Here is a 17,075-nt window from a genome sequence, read left to right on the forward strand (position 1 = left end):
CGATATGTGAAGGAATATTCGTTGGATGCTGTCTATTCTTGATATGGAGACCAAAGGCATATTCAATGTCTGGCTTTTGGTAATAATAGGCAATGTTTGAAGGAGAGTTATGTCTTCATGTTCTGGAATGCTTTTTTAAAAATTGTGTATCGTCAGCGTAAAGGGATATTTGACAATGTTAAATGATTATGTTAATACCGATATTCACGGTATGTGTATCACCATCCACCTTTTGTGGAACGATTACATACGCGATGTCGATTTCGGTTTTCTAAAGGGATGCAAGAAGTTTTTCTCCAAATCCGATCTGGCTTTTTTCAACAAGACTTATATACGTCTAAAGCTTGATTATAACACCCATATCTGGGCTGGTGCTCCTGCAACTTATTTAAGCCTCTTGGACAGTATTGAACGTAGGTCATTTAGATAGATTAGTGATATTACCATTATAAGATCATTTACGTCACTTGAACATCGTCGAAATGTTTCTTGTCTCACCATCTTTTACCATCATTTTAACGGCTTATGCTCTAGAGAAATAGCCAGCTGCATTCATCATCTTAAACAGTTCAACCGTAATTCTCGCGCTTCTAGTAATGCTCATTAATATCCCTTTAGCCCAACTTCGGTGGTACTGTCAAGTACAGAGATTCGTTCCTTAGCCGTACTACGCGAATGTGGAATGCCTTTCCATTGCAATGTCTTTCCCAGCCATTGCAATATTCCGGAATTTAAAACCAATGTGCACCGACACCTCCTTTCAATCGCCCTCTCCCTTTTCTAGTGCTCACACTGTGTCTACATAAGGGCAGTATTATCCCCTTGAGTGTGCGATTTAAAAAAAAATCGATTAACGTACTAACTATATTTTATTTATTCTCATAACACTACTCAATTCATTAAATTGTGGTCAAGGTCATTTACAACCTGTATCCAACTAACCAACTGTCTATATTTAAACAAAACAAGTATTTATTTATCAGCCCTATCACGAATTCAATCGCAACACAATCAGACTTTTACGAATCCCGAAAAAACTATTGCCAAATATGTTTTTAGTAGAAAATCTCGTACAATTTTCCATTACAAGTGTTGTCGTGAGATACGGGTTTCCTGAATTCGTAGAAGTTTCCCATTAAAGACATTCGTGATAGGCCTGAATAACAATAATTTTTGGTAAATCAATCACCATTTGAAACTAAAATAATAAATACAAATATTTTTATTCATTAAATCTGGTTTATATTCTGAAAGATTTCATGTGCATTTAATGAGGTCGAAGACCCATATAAACTGTTATTTATTAGGCTACATTCCTGCAAACAATAGATGTTAACAGCTTATGACTTCTTTGTCGAGAACTAATTCAAATCGATGCATATTTGTATATTTTATACGGCTTACAGATGTATTTATATTTTAAACGGGAAATTCACGTTTGAATTGATTGATTAGATAGTCCCACTAACCAAAATCTAAAAAATCATCTGACGCATGCCTGATTTAATTTGAACGTGTTTTTTATGGGCCAGAGTTCGACGACTTATGAAAAAAAAATGTAAATAATCAAATAGTTTTTGTTCGTACATTTATTATTTAAAATTCATACAAAAGCTAAGGAAATTAATATTAATTCAGACAAAATAAAAGCGTGATTGGTAGCATTATATGCCTCCAATTAAATTGAAAACCACAGATAACACAGAATTTTTTTTAAAAAAGCTAATCAATAGCGACTGAGACATTTCAAGCTGAGCACATAAAAAAGAAACACAAAATAATGCACAGTCAAACGAATGATGCAAAGTAACCAATGGCAGGTTCTTTAGTTTTGGGTTGGGGCCAATGCCATTACAGTAAAACGCAGCTCTTCAGGATCACGAGCCATGAATTCTTTGCAAACCTTTGCGGCATCCTAGCAGTAGAACAAAATTTATTTTCATTTAAATCTGCATAATTATTTAAAAATCATGCATACCTCAACAAATTTTTCATCAGACGTTACACCATGCTTAATTGGAAAGTTCTTTCGTCCATCCATCTCATATAGTTCACCATCTTTTTGAACAAATGCAATGAAATGGTGATTGACTTTCTCCTGAGGGTCAGCTTCAGTTTGTCCTTCTTGTGCTAGATCCTGATGGCAATCTTGGAATGTGGAATCTTTTTCCAAAGCCTTTCCACGTTCTTCGGGATCGAGCGATTGAGATTCTTTTAGGAATGTCTTAAGAACTCCATCTTTTAAAGGGATGCTGTAAACAAAAAAAAATAACATACATACATTTGGCTAAGACTAGATTATAGGGCTAAGCGAAAGTTAGTTTTGTGGAAAAACACAAGCAACAATAGTATAAGCTTTATTTTAAAATTCTAAATGTAATATTTATATTTTTTCACACATAATATGAGAACAATTTCTTTTCTAAAATCGATAATTGGAGTTTTTTTTCTATTTAAATGATAAGCTCTTCTAATAACCTGTTTTACCGCTGAAAACCCACATTTTAGAATGGTTTTCGTTTTGATTTTTGATTTGACAATTTGAGGCCGCACTAACAATTTACACACATTTTTGATTTTTATGTCGCTTTTAAGCTTTCATATTTGGTCCAAATTATTTAACATTTCGGAAATTAAAGCCAACTTAATGTTGACTAATTTTTTTTTCGAAATAAGAACTTCGTTGGTTTACGAGCAGTCCTAATTTCTGAAATGCTTTTATATTGCAATTTTTCTTCCTCGCTACTGCAACCCATATTTTTCATTTAAAAATAAATACAACAAGATTTATTTCCTGACAAAACTGAATGAACATAACAAAAATAACTCTAAATCATATTAAACTTGTGTTTTTATTGCTGCATTTATTAATCTAAAGATCTTTTTATGAATGAAAATTAAGACAAACCAAATTTGTCTCCAAAATTAAGCATATAATGATGACCTTTCATTCTGGTGAAAAAAATGCTCCTCATAGGTACATACATACATAATGATTTTTTAAACATCACAGGATGTAGAATTCATTTAAAGCCGGCAGCAAACTTTGGGAGTGAATAAGTGTACAGGTCGTCCGATCAAGAGAGGATAATCTTAATCCTGGAATGGCGTATAGCCCACTTAAGGCGTATTGAAAAGTATGTACATTTATTAATGATTATTTATAAAAGAAAAAAAAAACATTCGTAGTACCCGTGGCATGATGGTTAGTGCGTTGGACTGTCGTGCAAGGGGTCTAGGGTTCAATCCCTGCCTGTGCCACCATAATTTAAAAAAAAAAAATTATTTTCGCGGGTACTGCCTCTTGCGAGGAATTGACAAATCTTTCAAGAGTAATTCTTGTCATGAAAAAGTGCTTTCTCAAACTAGCCGTTCGGATTCGGCCTTAAATTGTAGGTCCCTTCCATTCCTGACAACAGTACTCGCACACAGGAATGGTTGAGAGTTGTAAGTCACTAGGCCCTGGTACACAACGGACTGTTGCGACACCCCATTTGATTTTGAATTATTTAAAAAATTCACACTCTTGACTTTAACAAAAAATAAATAACTAAATACTTTAATAGTTGGTAAAATTGCTGTGTAAAACATTTGCAACTTAGACTTCACAACTAAATTTCAACCTATTTTCTTGCTTCAAGGCAAGGAAATGTAAATATTTAATTGCGTAAACTTTATTTTTTATAACGGAAGACATCTGGGCATCGAAGGTTTATCGTGATTAATAACCGTTTTTGGAATGTAATTCCACTACCTCTCAATTCCAGCGATAGGTCACTTTTGTGCTTAAAAATTTTGTTCTCATTTCTTCGCTTCACTATTTCAAACAGGTTCTCTATTGGGCTTAGGTTGGGGAATGGGGCTGGATGTGGTAAAACCTCAATTTGTTTTTTTTTGTAATCCACTTTGTGGCTTACTTCGACTTATATCTGGGATCATTGTCGTGTTGGAACGTCCATTTCACAATTGGCATAAGGAATCATGGTGTTACAAAGAATGTCATCATAGTCTTCAGACTTCATAATGCCTTTGTAGAATTTGCCTGTTGATCAGTACTTTAAGATTATGAACAGTAAGGTGATACATATTTAAGTCGAAAAGCAGTAACAATAATTTGATTGAGACAACTTTTATATATACGAATAATTGAGGTCGTAAATGAATTTAAGTATCTTGGGTATACAATGACATATAATCTTAACATTCAAACCTTTATAAAAGAAAAAACAACCGCTGCAAAAGTTTCAATAAATACAATGTGGTCCCAGTTCTTCGCAAATAAACTCGTAGATCCAATTTCAAAATTCAAAGTTTTCAATACCACCGTAAATATTTGTTTTTGCTATGGTAATGAAGTATATGGTTTCGAACAGTTGGAGAAAATGGAAAATATACAGAGGTATTTTTTCAAGCGAATTTTTAGGTTACCTATCAACACTCCTAATTATGCTATCCACCTAGAGTCAGGCTTACCTCAATTGTTTTTGAAAAACTTAAAGGCTAACGCCGATTTTATGATCAAAGTTATGAAGTGGTCCGACCAAAATTTGCAAAAGACTCCTTGAAATTTGTTTTAGTTGTGGATATAGTCCGGTCAAAAACTGGTATGATCTTGCTGTAGCACATAACCTTTCAATATCATTGAAAGTTAACAATGTGGAAGCATTAAAAAATGCACTATATGAATGTATCTCTGTTTTGCGCCAGGGACTGCATCAACATCCAGGAAAATATACAGACAACTTAATCTGAAACTTGGTGAAGGAAACTATTTTAGAGAAGAGTTTACAGTTTCTGAAATGAGCTCGATCTTCAAGATCAGAACGGAAATGCTCGATTTGAATTATAGACCACATAGAACAGACTTAAACCATGTGTGTTCCCTTTGCAACCTTGGTCAAAACGAAGATGTTTTGCATTTTTTAGCCCTTTGTCTAATATTACAGGAAATCGGTGTCGGTGTACTAAACGGAGATCGTGGTTGGAAGCCTCTTTTACGCTATATCTCACATGCAAGAAAATATCGAAAAGAGTGTTTGAATTTGTTTTGAGTTGTAACAAGATTTTAAAGTGGTTGTAACTTCTCCTTTTTTTCGTTTTAACCAAACTAAAAGCCCTTAAAATTAAAAAAAAACTTGAGAAATACTCGGTTCTTCTTCCTATTTTTTGCTTTTTTTTCTTCTCACTTACAAACCATTATCTGTTTTGACTAAATTAAAAGTCACACTTTTTATTGAACATATATAACTACCTGTTATTGCTTTTTTATACTGTATATATCAAAATATACTTTAATGACGAACATTATTCCATATGGTTCAAAGTTTTTTTTGTTTTTGACTAAACTAAAAGACACATTATAAAAATAATAATTTAATTTTTTTTTGTTTTTTCTTTAGTATTTATATTTACACATTTTTGACTATGAAACTTATTTTGTGAAATATTCTCTTTTTTTACTGAAATATTGTTTTTTTTTTGTTTTTTTTTTTTCGGCAGACGGCTTATAAAGCCATGCTTTGTATATCTTTTATTATGAAATATTGTACTTATAAGAAAATTGAAAAAATAAGGAACTTATCTATCTATCTATCCATTACGAATTAAGTTGCAAATATTTTGCACAGTACTGTATATGGTATAACTGTTTACAGTAGGTGTCGGATTCCTCCAGTAATTTAAGGATTATATAATGGTATATGAAATTCAGTACAAAATACTTGCTTTTTAAAGTCTTACGTGTTATTCAACGATTTGCAAAAAATATAAACAATCCAACTGATGGTATCCGAGTTAGAAAAATCTGGTTGGTGTCAAGTTTTTGGTAGAAATGTTGTAAATAATTGAATTAAACTTTTTCAAGTATTGTGGGATTATTGACTAGGTAGGTTTGAGTTTTTGTCTCTAAAAATATAATAATTTTGTCTGCATTTTGATAATTAGATGAATCAACCTTATCAATCAATGCTTCTAAAGTCGACTCTCTTGGCTGACTACTGAGGAAAATTAATTTATTATTTTGTTTCATTCTATTTTTATTTTTAAAACAATTTTTAAAAACCAATTTTCTTAATTTCAGTTATTGGACCCCTGTTTCAGCAATGCAAAACTAGAAAATCAAACAGGAAAAAGAGCCGCGCTATGATCAGCCATATATGTTTAAGAAAAAGTAGGCCAATTTTTTTAGAACCCCTTTTTAAGAATTTGAATATGCTGGATTATCGTTATGTTATGGCTTATTCTAAGCTTGTTTTTCATACATAATCCGAAGAAACCCTTAATTTAGTTTTATTTTTATTCAAATTGTTGTGCCTTGATATTCAATTGATTCCTATTAACAAGTAGATTGAGTTAAAAAAAAGTTGCAGTATATAGGCATATTTATATTAATAAAAGGTAAAAAAAATAAAACACATTAGAGCATTTGTACAGCGACAAAAAACAACGTTAAATTATTTAAAAAAGAAAACAAAATTTAATTAACAAAGTAATACTACAAAAGCAAGGTAACGTATGGTTTCTGGAAATGATCCTTAATGGAATTATTTAACATATTGAAGTTTTGTATGTTTCTAAATGTTCTCAATGAATGTACGAAACGTATACAAGAAATGAAAGCTTCATTTAATTTTTGTTTTTTTTTTATTGAATTCAAGTAGCTATAAAGGAAAGGAGAACCGTACATTATAATCGGTAGAGCCAGCATGAGACGTGTTTCTTTAAGTAAAAAAGCTGAAACTCTACACAAACGTTTGTCATAAATACCACAGGTAACAGTCTTTACATGATCCTCATACTAGGGAAATGCGTAGTGTCTAAATAATTCTTATGAACTGAATTTTCATAGTCTAAGACGAAACAAATAAGAAATTCTCAAGTCATCATCATAAAGCTGGTATTATCAATGTACAATTACAATCGAAGAAAGAGGTTCTAAAAATGGCCCTAGAGTCTGCTTTAAGTTTCAGCAGGCCTGAGATGATATAATTAATATAAACTGCCTGTTTCAAGTGAGATAAGAAACTTAAAAATAATTAAGCATTTTGTGAAAAATCAAATTAAGCCTTTTATTTATGAGTTAAGATTAAATTAATAACTCAGGCAAAATCATTGAAGAAATTAAGTAAGATGGATCCTTTGTCAGCATTGAGCAATTGATACGAATATCATCTTCAACTTTTAAGGAGGCAGCAACGCAACTGTGCTTTTTCCCATAAGACAAAATCGATGTTATCAGAAAAACTGATTTAACATAATTTTTGCCAACCGCTTCGAAAGGAACGGAACAATGTTAATGGGTCGAAAATTTGACAGCTCATTACTGCTAAACTTCCGTAAGCTTCGAAATACTAATTAGTCAAAAATTATGGTAATAATTAAAGAAATAATCAATATTAACAGCAAACGGATACATTTTGGTAAAACACCATCAAGAGCAATATCATTTTTACTAAAAGAAATAGGAGAATTAAAGCATTCTTCAAAAGAAATACAACTAAACAAAATTTATTATTGAAAAAAATCTGTTATTGAATAGTTCAATTGACAATGTCCCATTCATAAATCAAATAGACTATGTTGTTGAAAATCCCTTTGTATTTAATTCAATAACGATACATGAGTTAAAGAAAACAATTAAAGAGCTAAATAATAGAAAAGATAGTGATCTTCTATTCCCAAGATTTCTACTCGATGCTTTTGATGCTTTGCTAAAAATAATCAATACATCGTTAACAGACGGTCAGTCTCCATCCACATGGAAAAATTCAATTGTGACACCTATTAAAAAAATACAATAAAAAACTGTAAAGTGTGAAGAATTTAGGTCTATTAACTCATTACCTGTGTATGAAAAAGTTTTTGAAAGAATTGTGTATAAACAACTCCCAAAATATCTGTCTGATAATAAAATAATTACTGATAATCAATCAGGGTTCCGTCAATCACATTCTTGTAAATCTGCAGTAAACATGGTACTAGTAAGTTGGAAAGAATCTATCTCAAAAGGTAAGAAAGTTGTATTCGTTTTTTCTGACCTTAAACGAGCTTTTGAGACAATCGATCATTATATATTGCTGGAGAAATTGTGCAAGTATGGAATCAGTGACGTTGCTCTTGATTGGTTTCATAGTTTTTTATTGGGACGATCTCATAGAACTAAAATCAATAATGTCATATCTGATACTGAACCTATTGATCTGGGAGTCCCGCAAAGATCAATACTTGCTGTTTAACTGCTACATCATTGACATGAACAAAATTATTAAAAATTGAAAGCTTGCTTTTTTTGCAGACGATTCCCTATTATTGGTTTAAGCGAAAAAAACCCAGGAATGTGAAAGACTGTTAAAAGAAGACCTTGATATTTTAAATGTGTGGCTGAAGGCTAATAAACTTAAACTAAATGTAACAAAAACTATGGCTTTAAATGATGGTGTTAATGTTAACGTAACTATAGATCAAGAAATTGTAGAACAAGTCTTACAAATAAAGTATTTAGGTCTAGTTATTGGCTATAAGTTAAGTTTTGAACAACATGTGCAATATATTTCAAACAAAATTTCAAAAAAAGTAGGTTTCTTTCGAAGGATTCGAAATAAAGTGGACACCATAACTGTTATAAATATTTACAATGCAATTATTAAACTGCAATTTTAAACAATTAACTAATAAGTTCGAATTTAAAAAAGAAATAATAATTTTTGTTAAACAATCTATTTAAATGTTAAATAATCTATTAAAATGTCAATGCCATTGTGAATAATATATATTTTATATACCTATTTATTATAATTATTAATAGCAAATTTAGTTAAATAAATTGAGAGAATTCTCTCTCTAACTATTTTCTAACAGCAAATAAAGGCAGTTACTTGAAGCATCCAGTTTGTTAACCTAAATGATCTTTTTAAGTTAGCTTAGCGTAGCGATCCTAACCTTGAGTTGCTCCAGTATCTTAAAAATTCTATAGATAGATAGATAGATATTTTATTTTCATAGATAAATGCTTTTTACAAATAATTGTTTTTGTTTTTATAATACGCAGCTTGCTCAGAGATTTGATATTTAATTTATATCTTACAACTGAAAAATTTTATAATATTTTAAAGATATTTTGAATTGAAAATTACATTTGAAGGAAAACTATGATTAAAACCTTCATTTAATATGTTTTATGCAGGGTTTTATATAAAAGGGAAAAAATGACTAAATAAAAATAAAACTTAAGATCTAAAGGAATTGCCAGGCTATGGGGCATAATATTTGCGTTTTTAAATAATAATTGTAACAGGGAATAAATAATAAATATATAGACAATATAAATAAGTACATTAATTAACATATAAGAAAATAAATAAATAAATAATGAATAATTTAAACAAAAAAAAATAATAATACAACAAAAACATATATACATGTATATTAATAAATAAATAAATTATATACATTTATTGGTTTATTAAATTTTGTATTAATACATTTTTAGAATCGCTACATCTTAAATTAAATTTTTGGTTGAGAAATTCAATTTTTCTTGCAACTGGATATACGCCGGTTTGTTTATGTAAGAGTTGAGTGGAAAAAAACCAAGGTAGATTTGCCATCATTTTCAAAGTTTTGCTTTGAGAAATTTGTAGTTTTTGAATGTGCGATTTTGCACAAGTTCCCCACACTGGACATCCATACAAAATTATAGCTTGAAAAACTACTTTACAGAGGATTATCTTATTTGATTTACTCAGGGGTGATTTCCTACATATAAGGGGGTAAAGCATTTTAGTAGTAATACTTATCTTGTTTAGGGTTTTTGTGATATGGTCACGGAAAGTTAATGTCTTGTCTAAGTATACACCTAGATACTTGACAGAATTAACCCACGGGATATCACAATTGTTAATTTTAAGCTGACCAAGTGGTAAGGCACAGGCTTTTCTTTTTCTAGTGAAAAATATGGCCTGTGTTTTTTCAGCATTAAGCTTAATTTTCCATGATTTAAAATAATCGTAGATTTTGTTTAAACCATGTTGCAAGTCATTCTCAATTTCATGGCCAAAATTATTTGAGCTATAAATAGCGGTGTCATCGGCAAACATTGCTATTTCGCAATTCCAAATTTCTGGAAAATCAGCAACGTAGGCAATGTACAATAATGGAGCCAATACTGATCCTTGGGGTACACCCGACGATATATTTTTTAATGATGAATGTATGTTATTCATATTTACTTTAAATTGTCTGTTTCTGAGAAAACTTTGTATTATTTTTACGAGATATAAAGGACAACCAAATAACTTTAATTTATGAAGTATCCCGTCATGCCATATGCTATCAAAAGCCTTTTCAACATCCAAAAGGACAAGACCTGTAGACTGTTTTGCACTCATTTTTTCTTTAATGTGTCTGCAAATTCTATAGAAAAAAGTTATTCACATATCAAGTTTCTTATTTCTGATGTAAGCTATTTACAACTAAAGTAAAACACTTTTCTATTTATTAGAACTCAATACTTCTAATAACGCCTTTAAACATTGTGAAGATAGCCTTCAATGAATCATGATCTTGTATAAAGCACGAGAAATTGAATATTTAATTTCATTCAATAATGTGAATAACGTCTAGACATCGACAAATGCCTAGTGCCCAAAAAACAAACTAACGTGAAAATAGACATTATCTCAAGTTCCATATATAAGTAAATTATAAAATGAGGTATTTTTCAACAAAATTTGTCATATCGATCAAAACGGTACCCGACTATAACATACTATTTGTTTAGTTGTTTACTTTGGTCAAAATGTAGAACTTAATAGTAAGTAAGTAAGAATTCATTTATTGATCCGTTGTTTTGATACATTTGTTAACAATTGAATGAATTTAAAGCTATGGCATTGCAGTCAGCTCGGTTAGCAATTTGATATAAATGTATATAAAAAGTTTTTTTTTCTTAAAAAATAATAAATAAGTATAACTATTCAAATTCAGATATTAGCAACATCCTATACTTGGAAATATCTTTCAAGAATGATGCGAGGTGTTTCCAGTTCATTTCGTTCAAAAGTTTAATTGTTTCTTGCATTCTTAATGTTCTTTGTCCGCAATATGATATCCTTTGAGATGCAAAAATGGAACATATACTGATAAAATGCAGTCTTCTTTGGATTTAAGATTACATAAGGAACAAAATTGGTTGAAACTTCCATTGTAGGGTCCTCCGTTAAGTCCTAAGAGTTCGCATCTTGCTTTAAAAATTAAGGATATTTCGTTGAAGCTCAGTGAGTCTTGGAAGTAATTTTCTTGATTTAAGCTCATACTGAGTTGGGAGTAAAACATTCTACTGAGGGATTCGCGAGCAGTAGCTTTAAAACCATCCCGAACAGAGTTGTCGTGCTTTCCAATTATGCGATAGAGCTGCTCCTTTAGATCAACCAAGTTTCTTTCTTCCATCAAAACTGATTGCCATATTTTTCCATTTCCTCATCCACCAATTCTCATTTCTTATTTCGTAACGCAGCATTTTTTTTGGATAGGCGCTTATCTTTTTAATTTTTACGATATAATCCGCCTGAGTCTTTAATGTACTGGTAAACAGTTTAGGAAGACCCGTTTCTATGTATAAAGCATAGCGCGGAGTTTTCAGAGGCAGGCTAAAAAGTTTTTTTTTTTTTTAAATTCGGTGGAATTTTTCAATTGCTATTCTCGCTGTATATAAACGAAATCGTTTCCCTATTCCCGAACGTTTCAATGCACTTTTATGCAGACGACATACAAATCTATAGAAGTTGTTCACTAGGCCTTATCGAAAACTGTGCTTTTGATATCAATCAGGATCTCGAGCGGATCTCAAATTGGGCAGCTGATAACGGTTTGGCTCTTAACCCAAACAAATGCAAATGCCTTGTGATATCCAAAAAAGAACTTGATTTGTCGTATTTTCCCTCAATCATGCTAAATGGTACTATATTATAATTTGTAAACACTTCTAGGAACCTTGGTGTGATTTTTAATAGGACTCTTACTCGTACATGGAATGACCATATAAACTCATTAGTAGGAAAAGCATATGGCAATTTAAGAACATTATGGACTGCTCAAGGCTTTACGCCGATTACAACACGAACTCTACTTGCTAAGTCTTTGGTTTTACCAATCTTAACCTATGGATGTGAAATCTATCACAATTGTGATTTCTATAGCAAAAACAAATTAAAAGTAGCCTTTAATAGTATAATACGATATTGTATGCTCCCTCGCGTCAAATAAGAGAACGTTGCTTACTCCGAGAAAAGGAACATAGGGTAAACTATGCTTGTAATGAACCTTTAACTCGCTGTGTTAAAGAAACTAATCTCATTTCAAATCATATTGATTTTAATTTTCATATAAACAGATACACTTTGAAAAATAATATACTTTTGTTCTTTTTGAATTAATTTGTCAAACCATGTTTATAATATTGTTATTTTAAGCACTTATTGTTATGTATTATTATGCCTATTTTTTTTTTGTTATAAATGATTATTTATTTATTGACCTTTTGTAATCTAATTTTAGATGCTTAGATCTCTAATTGATGAAATAAATAAATAAATAAATATTTATGGATTAAAAAGATATGACCATGTTTCCCATCTGAGACGAAGCTTTTTAAAAATGTCTTTCGATAACTTTATCAAATCCCGAACATTGATTCTACTTTTCAAAATTATAACTACGCAAAAACCAACATATCTTTATGAACAACTTCGGTTTTCAGTATCAAACAGATCAACTTATTTAATTCATCCTCGTTTTACGTGTCTTACATCTGAGAGACAATTTTTCATCAATGCATGTCGCCCTTGGAACTCACTCCCACCTTACTTGCGAGAACTTAGTGACATACAAAAATTTCAAAAAAGTTTACATGATTTTATTTCTAATAAAAACGACTAGCTTATCTTTTACAGACATATCACTTCCAATTCTCTATTTCTTTCTTTTTTTCCTACTTTTTTTCTATTTCTTCTACTTTTTTATTTAATTACCAAAAGTAAAGATACTATAAAGTTTTTTGCCTAAAGTTTTTTTTTCTTTTGTTCATAGATGTACATATTATTATTTATTTTTATTATACTTTTCTTCTTTGGCTATTTAAAATCACTTTTATATTATATACAATCGTAACTTATTATTTAAAATGTTATCATATATTATTTATTCATAAACTTTCACTACCTTATAAGATTTATCTTAATGTGTTAGTAATAATTACCAATAAACTAAACTAAACTATTCTTCCATACCCCATACTTGAGCAGCATAGCAAAGTGTAGTCTTCACAATAGCGTCAAAAATTTTGTATTTCGCAGAGATTGGGACTCGTTTGTTTGAGAAAACATTTTTCCATGATATATTTAGCATACTTTGACAACTATTGGTTTTCTCAACTAAATGTTCGTTAAAGTCCATCTTCATATTAAGTTTCACTCCCAAGTATTTATATTCGTTAACCACTTCCAGGAGGTTACCATTGAAGTACCAATTATAACAAATCTAACCTTGATCTTGGATTTATCAGTGTTTATAAGAAGATCCCATTTGCAGCAATATTCTGATAGCCGATTTATCATCAGTTGTAAAACATCGGGTGACTCTAGAGTAAAACTAAATCGTCAGCATACAAAAGTACATTTATTGACAATGCAGCGATCCGAATTCCACCAGAAAGGAAATTCACTATGTCATTGATGAAAAGTGAAAACAAAAGGGCACTGAGGAGACATCCTTGTTTGACACCAATGTCTGTTGGAAACCATTTTGAATAAACTGACCCATCCCAGACATATGCTTGAGAATCAAAATACATTTCTTTTATAACATGGTTAATTTAGTTAAAATACATATTTGCGAGAGCGTATAGAAGAGAGAAGTCAAAACTTAAGAACTTAATAAATGGGCCGACTACTAGAGTTGGATTACACAAGGTTAGCACGTTTCTTAAATTTTTGAAAATCGTTTGTTTTTAATGTCAAATAAACTGAAGGAAACAATAGCTTTAAGATCAACATAGGTATTCAAAATAATAAGATGGAATCAATTTTAAAACCAAAACTCAAAAAACCGAATTTTGAGGAAAATTCAAACTTCGGCACATCCATTTTTGCTTTAAAATTAATCTTTCGTTTGCACTCATATAACAAGTTGTTTGGTTTCAATGCGAAGGGATGCGCTTAATTATGATTTTGAAATCATTTAGAATTAAAATGTAACCCAATTTAGTGTTTCATAAATAATATTTACATATATTGAATCAAAGTAGGTACATTTTTCTTGTTGATACACCATAACCTCCTACTATCAAATCAACCTTAAAAATTACACTTTGATAGAATTGAATATTTTTGTATGCAATAGCACTTTTGTTTTGTCCCTCTCATGATAAGTAATAACTTTTTACCAAATTTTGTTTTGGTTTACTTGTCTTAATATACCGGTACATTTGGTTAATTTCCAAAACTGTATCGATTTTTTACTCAAGTTACATGTTAACGTTTTTCGAGTGAGTCATCCCAAGACTATTCATACACAATTTACAAAATGACTGTACTTTACTTACTCTTTGTTATTTGCAATGCTATGGATCAAAGCAACTGTTCCGCATGCATTTTGGGTAAACTGTCTCATGTAAAACAAGTCGGCAGCAAACTTTGGCAAGTTGCCGGATAGCTTCTCATTTTCTTCCAAACGATGTTTTTCGTACTAAAACAATATCAAATTAAATAAACTCATAAAAATAACAAAATGACCTTCATATTGATAAAATTCCGGCTCTAAAACAATAAGTAGGCAGATACTTACAGCTTCTGAACAAGGGAAAAGCAAAATGATGGACTTTACAGGTTTGGGAATCCATTCCAGCATTTCAGGGTCCAGCCCGACGACATCGATGAATGACCAATCGTCCGACACACCCAATTTGTGTATGTACTTAGTGAGGACCTGAATGAATAAATTATGATTAATTCTGGACAAAAGAATATTTTATTGAAAATTTAAGTTTACATCTGGGTTTGATTCCAATGGCAACAAAGCTGGCATTTTTGGTGTTTTTGGTTTATAAAAAGACAAAGATCAAATTGAAATGTAAATAATATGTATTTTTATATTTTATTGAACCGATAAAAGGATCTCAGTGGGATGCGGAGTTGGGTCTACTCTAGACTTTTCTTAGTTTTTCTTTAGTTAGTTGAGTTGGTTGGATTTTACAAATCGCTAATGCAATGAGAATGCCCGATGCCGGTAAATTTGCAGTTGAACTTGAAGAATAGAGACAAAAATATGCGTGTCGTTGTCGTTTGTCATCGCGTTGCAACGGGTTGTTCTTTGTGAGTGCGACGTTGTGCTTGAATATCCAACGCATGCGTTGGAGCTTTCTTAAAATATAAGTTTGAGTATCACTGGAAACAGTAGAGACCAGAATAAAATAGAAAAAGTTACTCAAGTAAACAACTTAAAGTTGCCTAAAGGGCAAAGTTTAGCAATTTTACTTAAATAATCTGCTCAGTCAGCTTTGAAAGAGCAGGTATTAACAATTTTTCAAACAGGAGTCAAATGAGCAAGGGATTTCTAAACTGATTGTTTTGCAATCGTTATAAGTAGTACGTTATAGAAGAATTATATTTATTTATAAATATTGACAATAAATAGTACCCGTGGCATGAATGTTAGTGCGTTGGACTGTCATGCCAGAGGTATTTGGTTCGATCCCTGCCTATGCCATCTTAAGACTTTTCAAGGGTACTGCTCTTGCGATGAATTGACAAATTCTCCAAGAGTACCTCTTGTCATGAAAAAGTGCTTTCTAAAATTAGCCGTTCGGATTCAGCATATAAACTGTAGGTCCCTTCCATTACTGGCATTTTTTTTTAATAAAAGCGCAAAAAGGGATATATTACCCTTATTATGTAGACACAGTGTGAGCACTAGGATAGGGAGAGAGGGGTTAAAATGAGATGTCGGTGCACATTGTTTTTGAATTCCTGAATATTGCAATAGTTGGGAAAGACAGAGTGTGGCAAGGCATTACACATTCGCATAGTATGGCTAAAGAACGAATCTTTGTACTTGACAGTACGACCGAAGTTGGGCTCGAGGGTATATTGATGAGCATTCCTAGAAGTGCGAGTATTACGTTGAACTGTTTAAGGGGAGGAATGCAGCTGGCTATTTCTCTATAGCATAAACCATTAAAAAAACGGTAAAAGAGGGTGAGACAAGAAACATTTTGACGATGTTCAAGTGACGTAAATGATCTTATGATGGTAATATCACCAATCAATCTAAATGCTCTACGTTCAATACTAACCAAGAAGCTTAAGTAAGTTGCAGGAGCACCAGCCAAGATATGGGAGTTATACTCAAGCCTTGGATGTATATAAGTCTTGTAGATAACAGCCAGATCAGAGGGGTAGAAAAACTTCTTGCATCGCCTTAGAAAACCCAAACATCTTGCGGCATTTTTGGCGACACCGCGTAAGTGATCATTCCACAAAAGGATACAAGACAGCATTGCGTTTTCGAAGCATTAAATTCCACGCGGTTTCTTATTCCCAATTGTACAATGCTGTTTAGGTCGGAATTTAATGAGCTTATCATATTTTGTCGTTGCAGTTCCACATCTGAAGAAGAGGGGTGTAAGTCTAAAAACGAATATGAAAAGCTAAGAGAACTATCGTCAGCGAAACAATGTATTGGATTAAAAGTTGCAGACAGGAGATCATTAATAAAAATGATAAGGAGTATTTTTATTTTGTGGTTTTCAGACTTGAATCCAAGCATTACAACTTGTATTAAAGATTCGAAAATCGAAATTTAGTTACTAATCCAATGAAGGAGGGATTCATGAAAACCGAAAGCACACATTTTCGATAAGAGAGCCGATGCCAAACCCTATAAAATGCTTTTAACATATCAAGTGCAAAAATCTTACTTTCTTAAAAACATTACTCGCACACAGGAAAGGTTGAGAGTTGTAAGTCACTAGGCCCTAGGCCCTAGTTCCCAACGGGCTGTTGCGCCACCCAATTTATTTATTT

At 31.5% G+C, this 17,075-nt stretch overlaps 1 protein-coding gene across 1 annotated transcript; it reads right to left on the bottom strand.

The window, feature by feature from the left end:
* Positions 1 to 1,571: 1,571 nt before the first annotated feature.
* LOC129941317 (ubiquitin carboxyl-terminal hydrolase) lies at positions 1,572 to 15,301 on the bottom strand. Its single transcript, XM_056049917.1, has 5 exons — positions 15,043 to 15,301; positions 14,839 to 14,979; positions 14,597 to 14,739; positions 1,979 to 2,252; positions 1,572 to 1,915 (listed from the first exon to the last, which is right to left on the bottom strand). The coding sequence occupies exons 1-5, from the start codon at positions 15,076 to 15,078 to the stop codon at positions 1,826 to 1,828; spliced, it is 684 nt and encodes a 227-aa protein (XP_055905892.1). The 5' UTR covers positions 15,079 to 15,301; the 3' UTR covers positions 1,572 to 1,825.
* Positions 15,302 to 17,075: the final 1,774 nt, after the last annotated feature.

This window comes from Eupeodes corollae, chromosome 1 (genome assembly GCF_945859685.1).
Source record: "Eupeodes corollae chromosome 1, idEupCoro1.1, whole genome shotgun sequence".
Classification (NCBI taxonomy): Eukaryota; Metazoa; Arthropoda; class Insecta; order Diptera; family Syrphidae; genus Eupeodes; species Eupeodes corollae.

Excerpts from the sequence above, each read along its gene's own strand:
- LOC129941317 (XM_056049917.1), bottom strand. The coding sequence starts at position 15,078 with ATGCCAGCTTTGTTGCCATTGGAATCAAACCCAGAT. Across the intron at positions 2,253-14,596 it reads AGCATTGCAAATAACAAAGA|CATCCCTTTAAAAGATGGAG; the intron begins GTAAGTAAAGTA and ends TTTTGTTTACAG. Across the intron at positions 1,916-1,978 it reads CTGATGAAAAATTTGTTGAG|GATGCCGCAAAGGTTTGCAA; the intron begins GTATGCATGATT and ends TTCTACTGCTAG.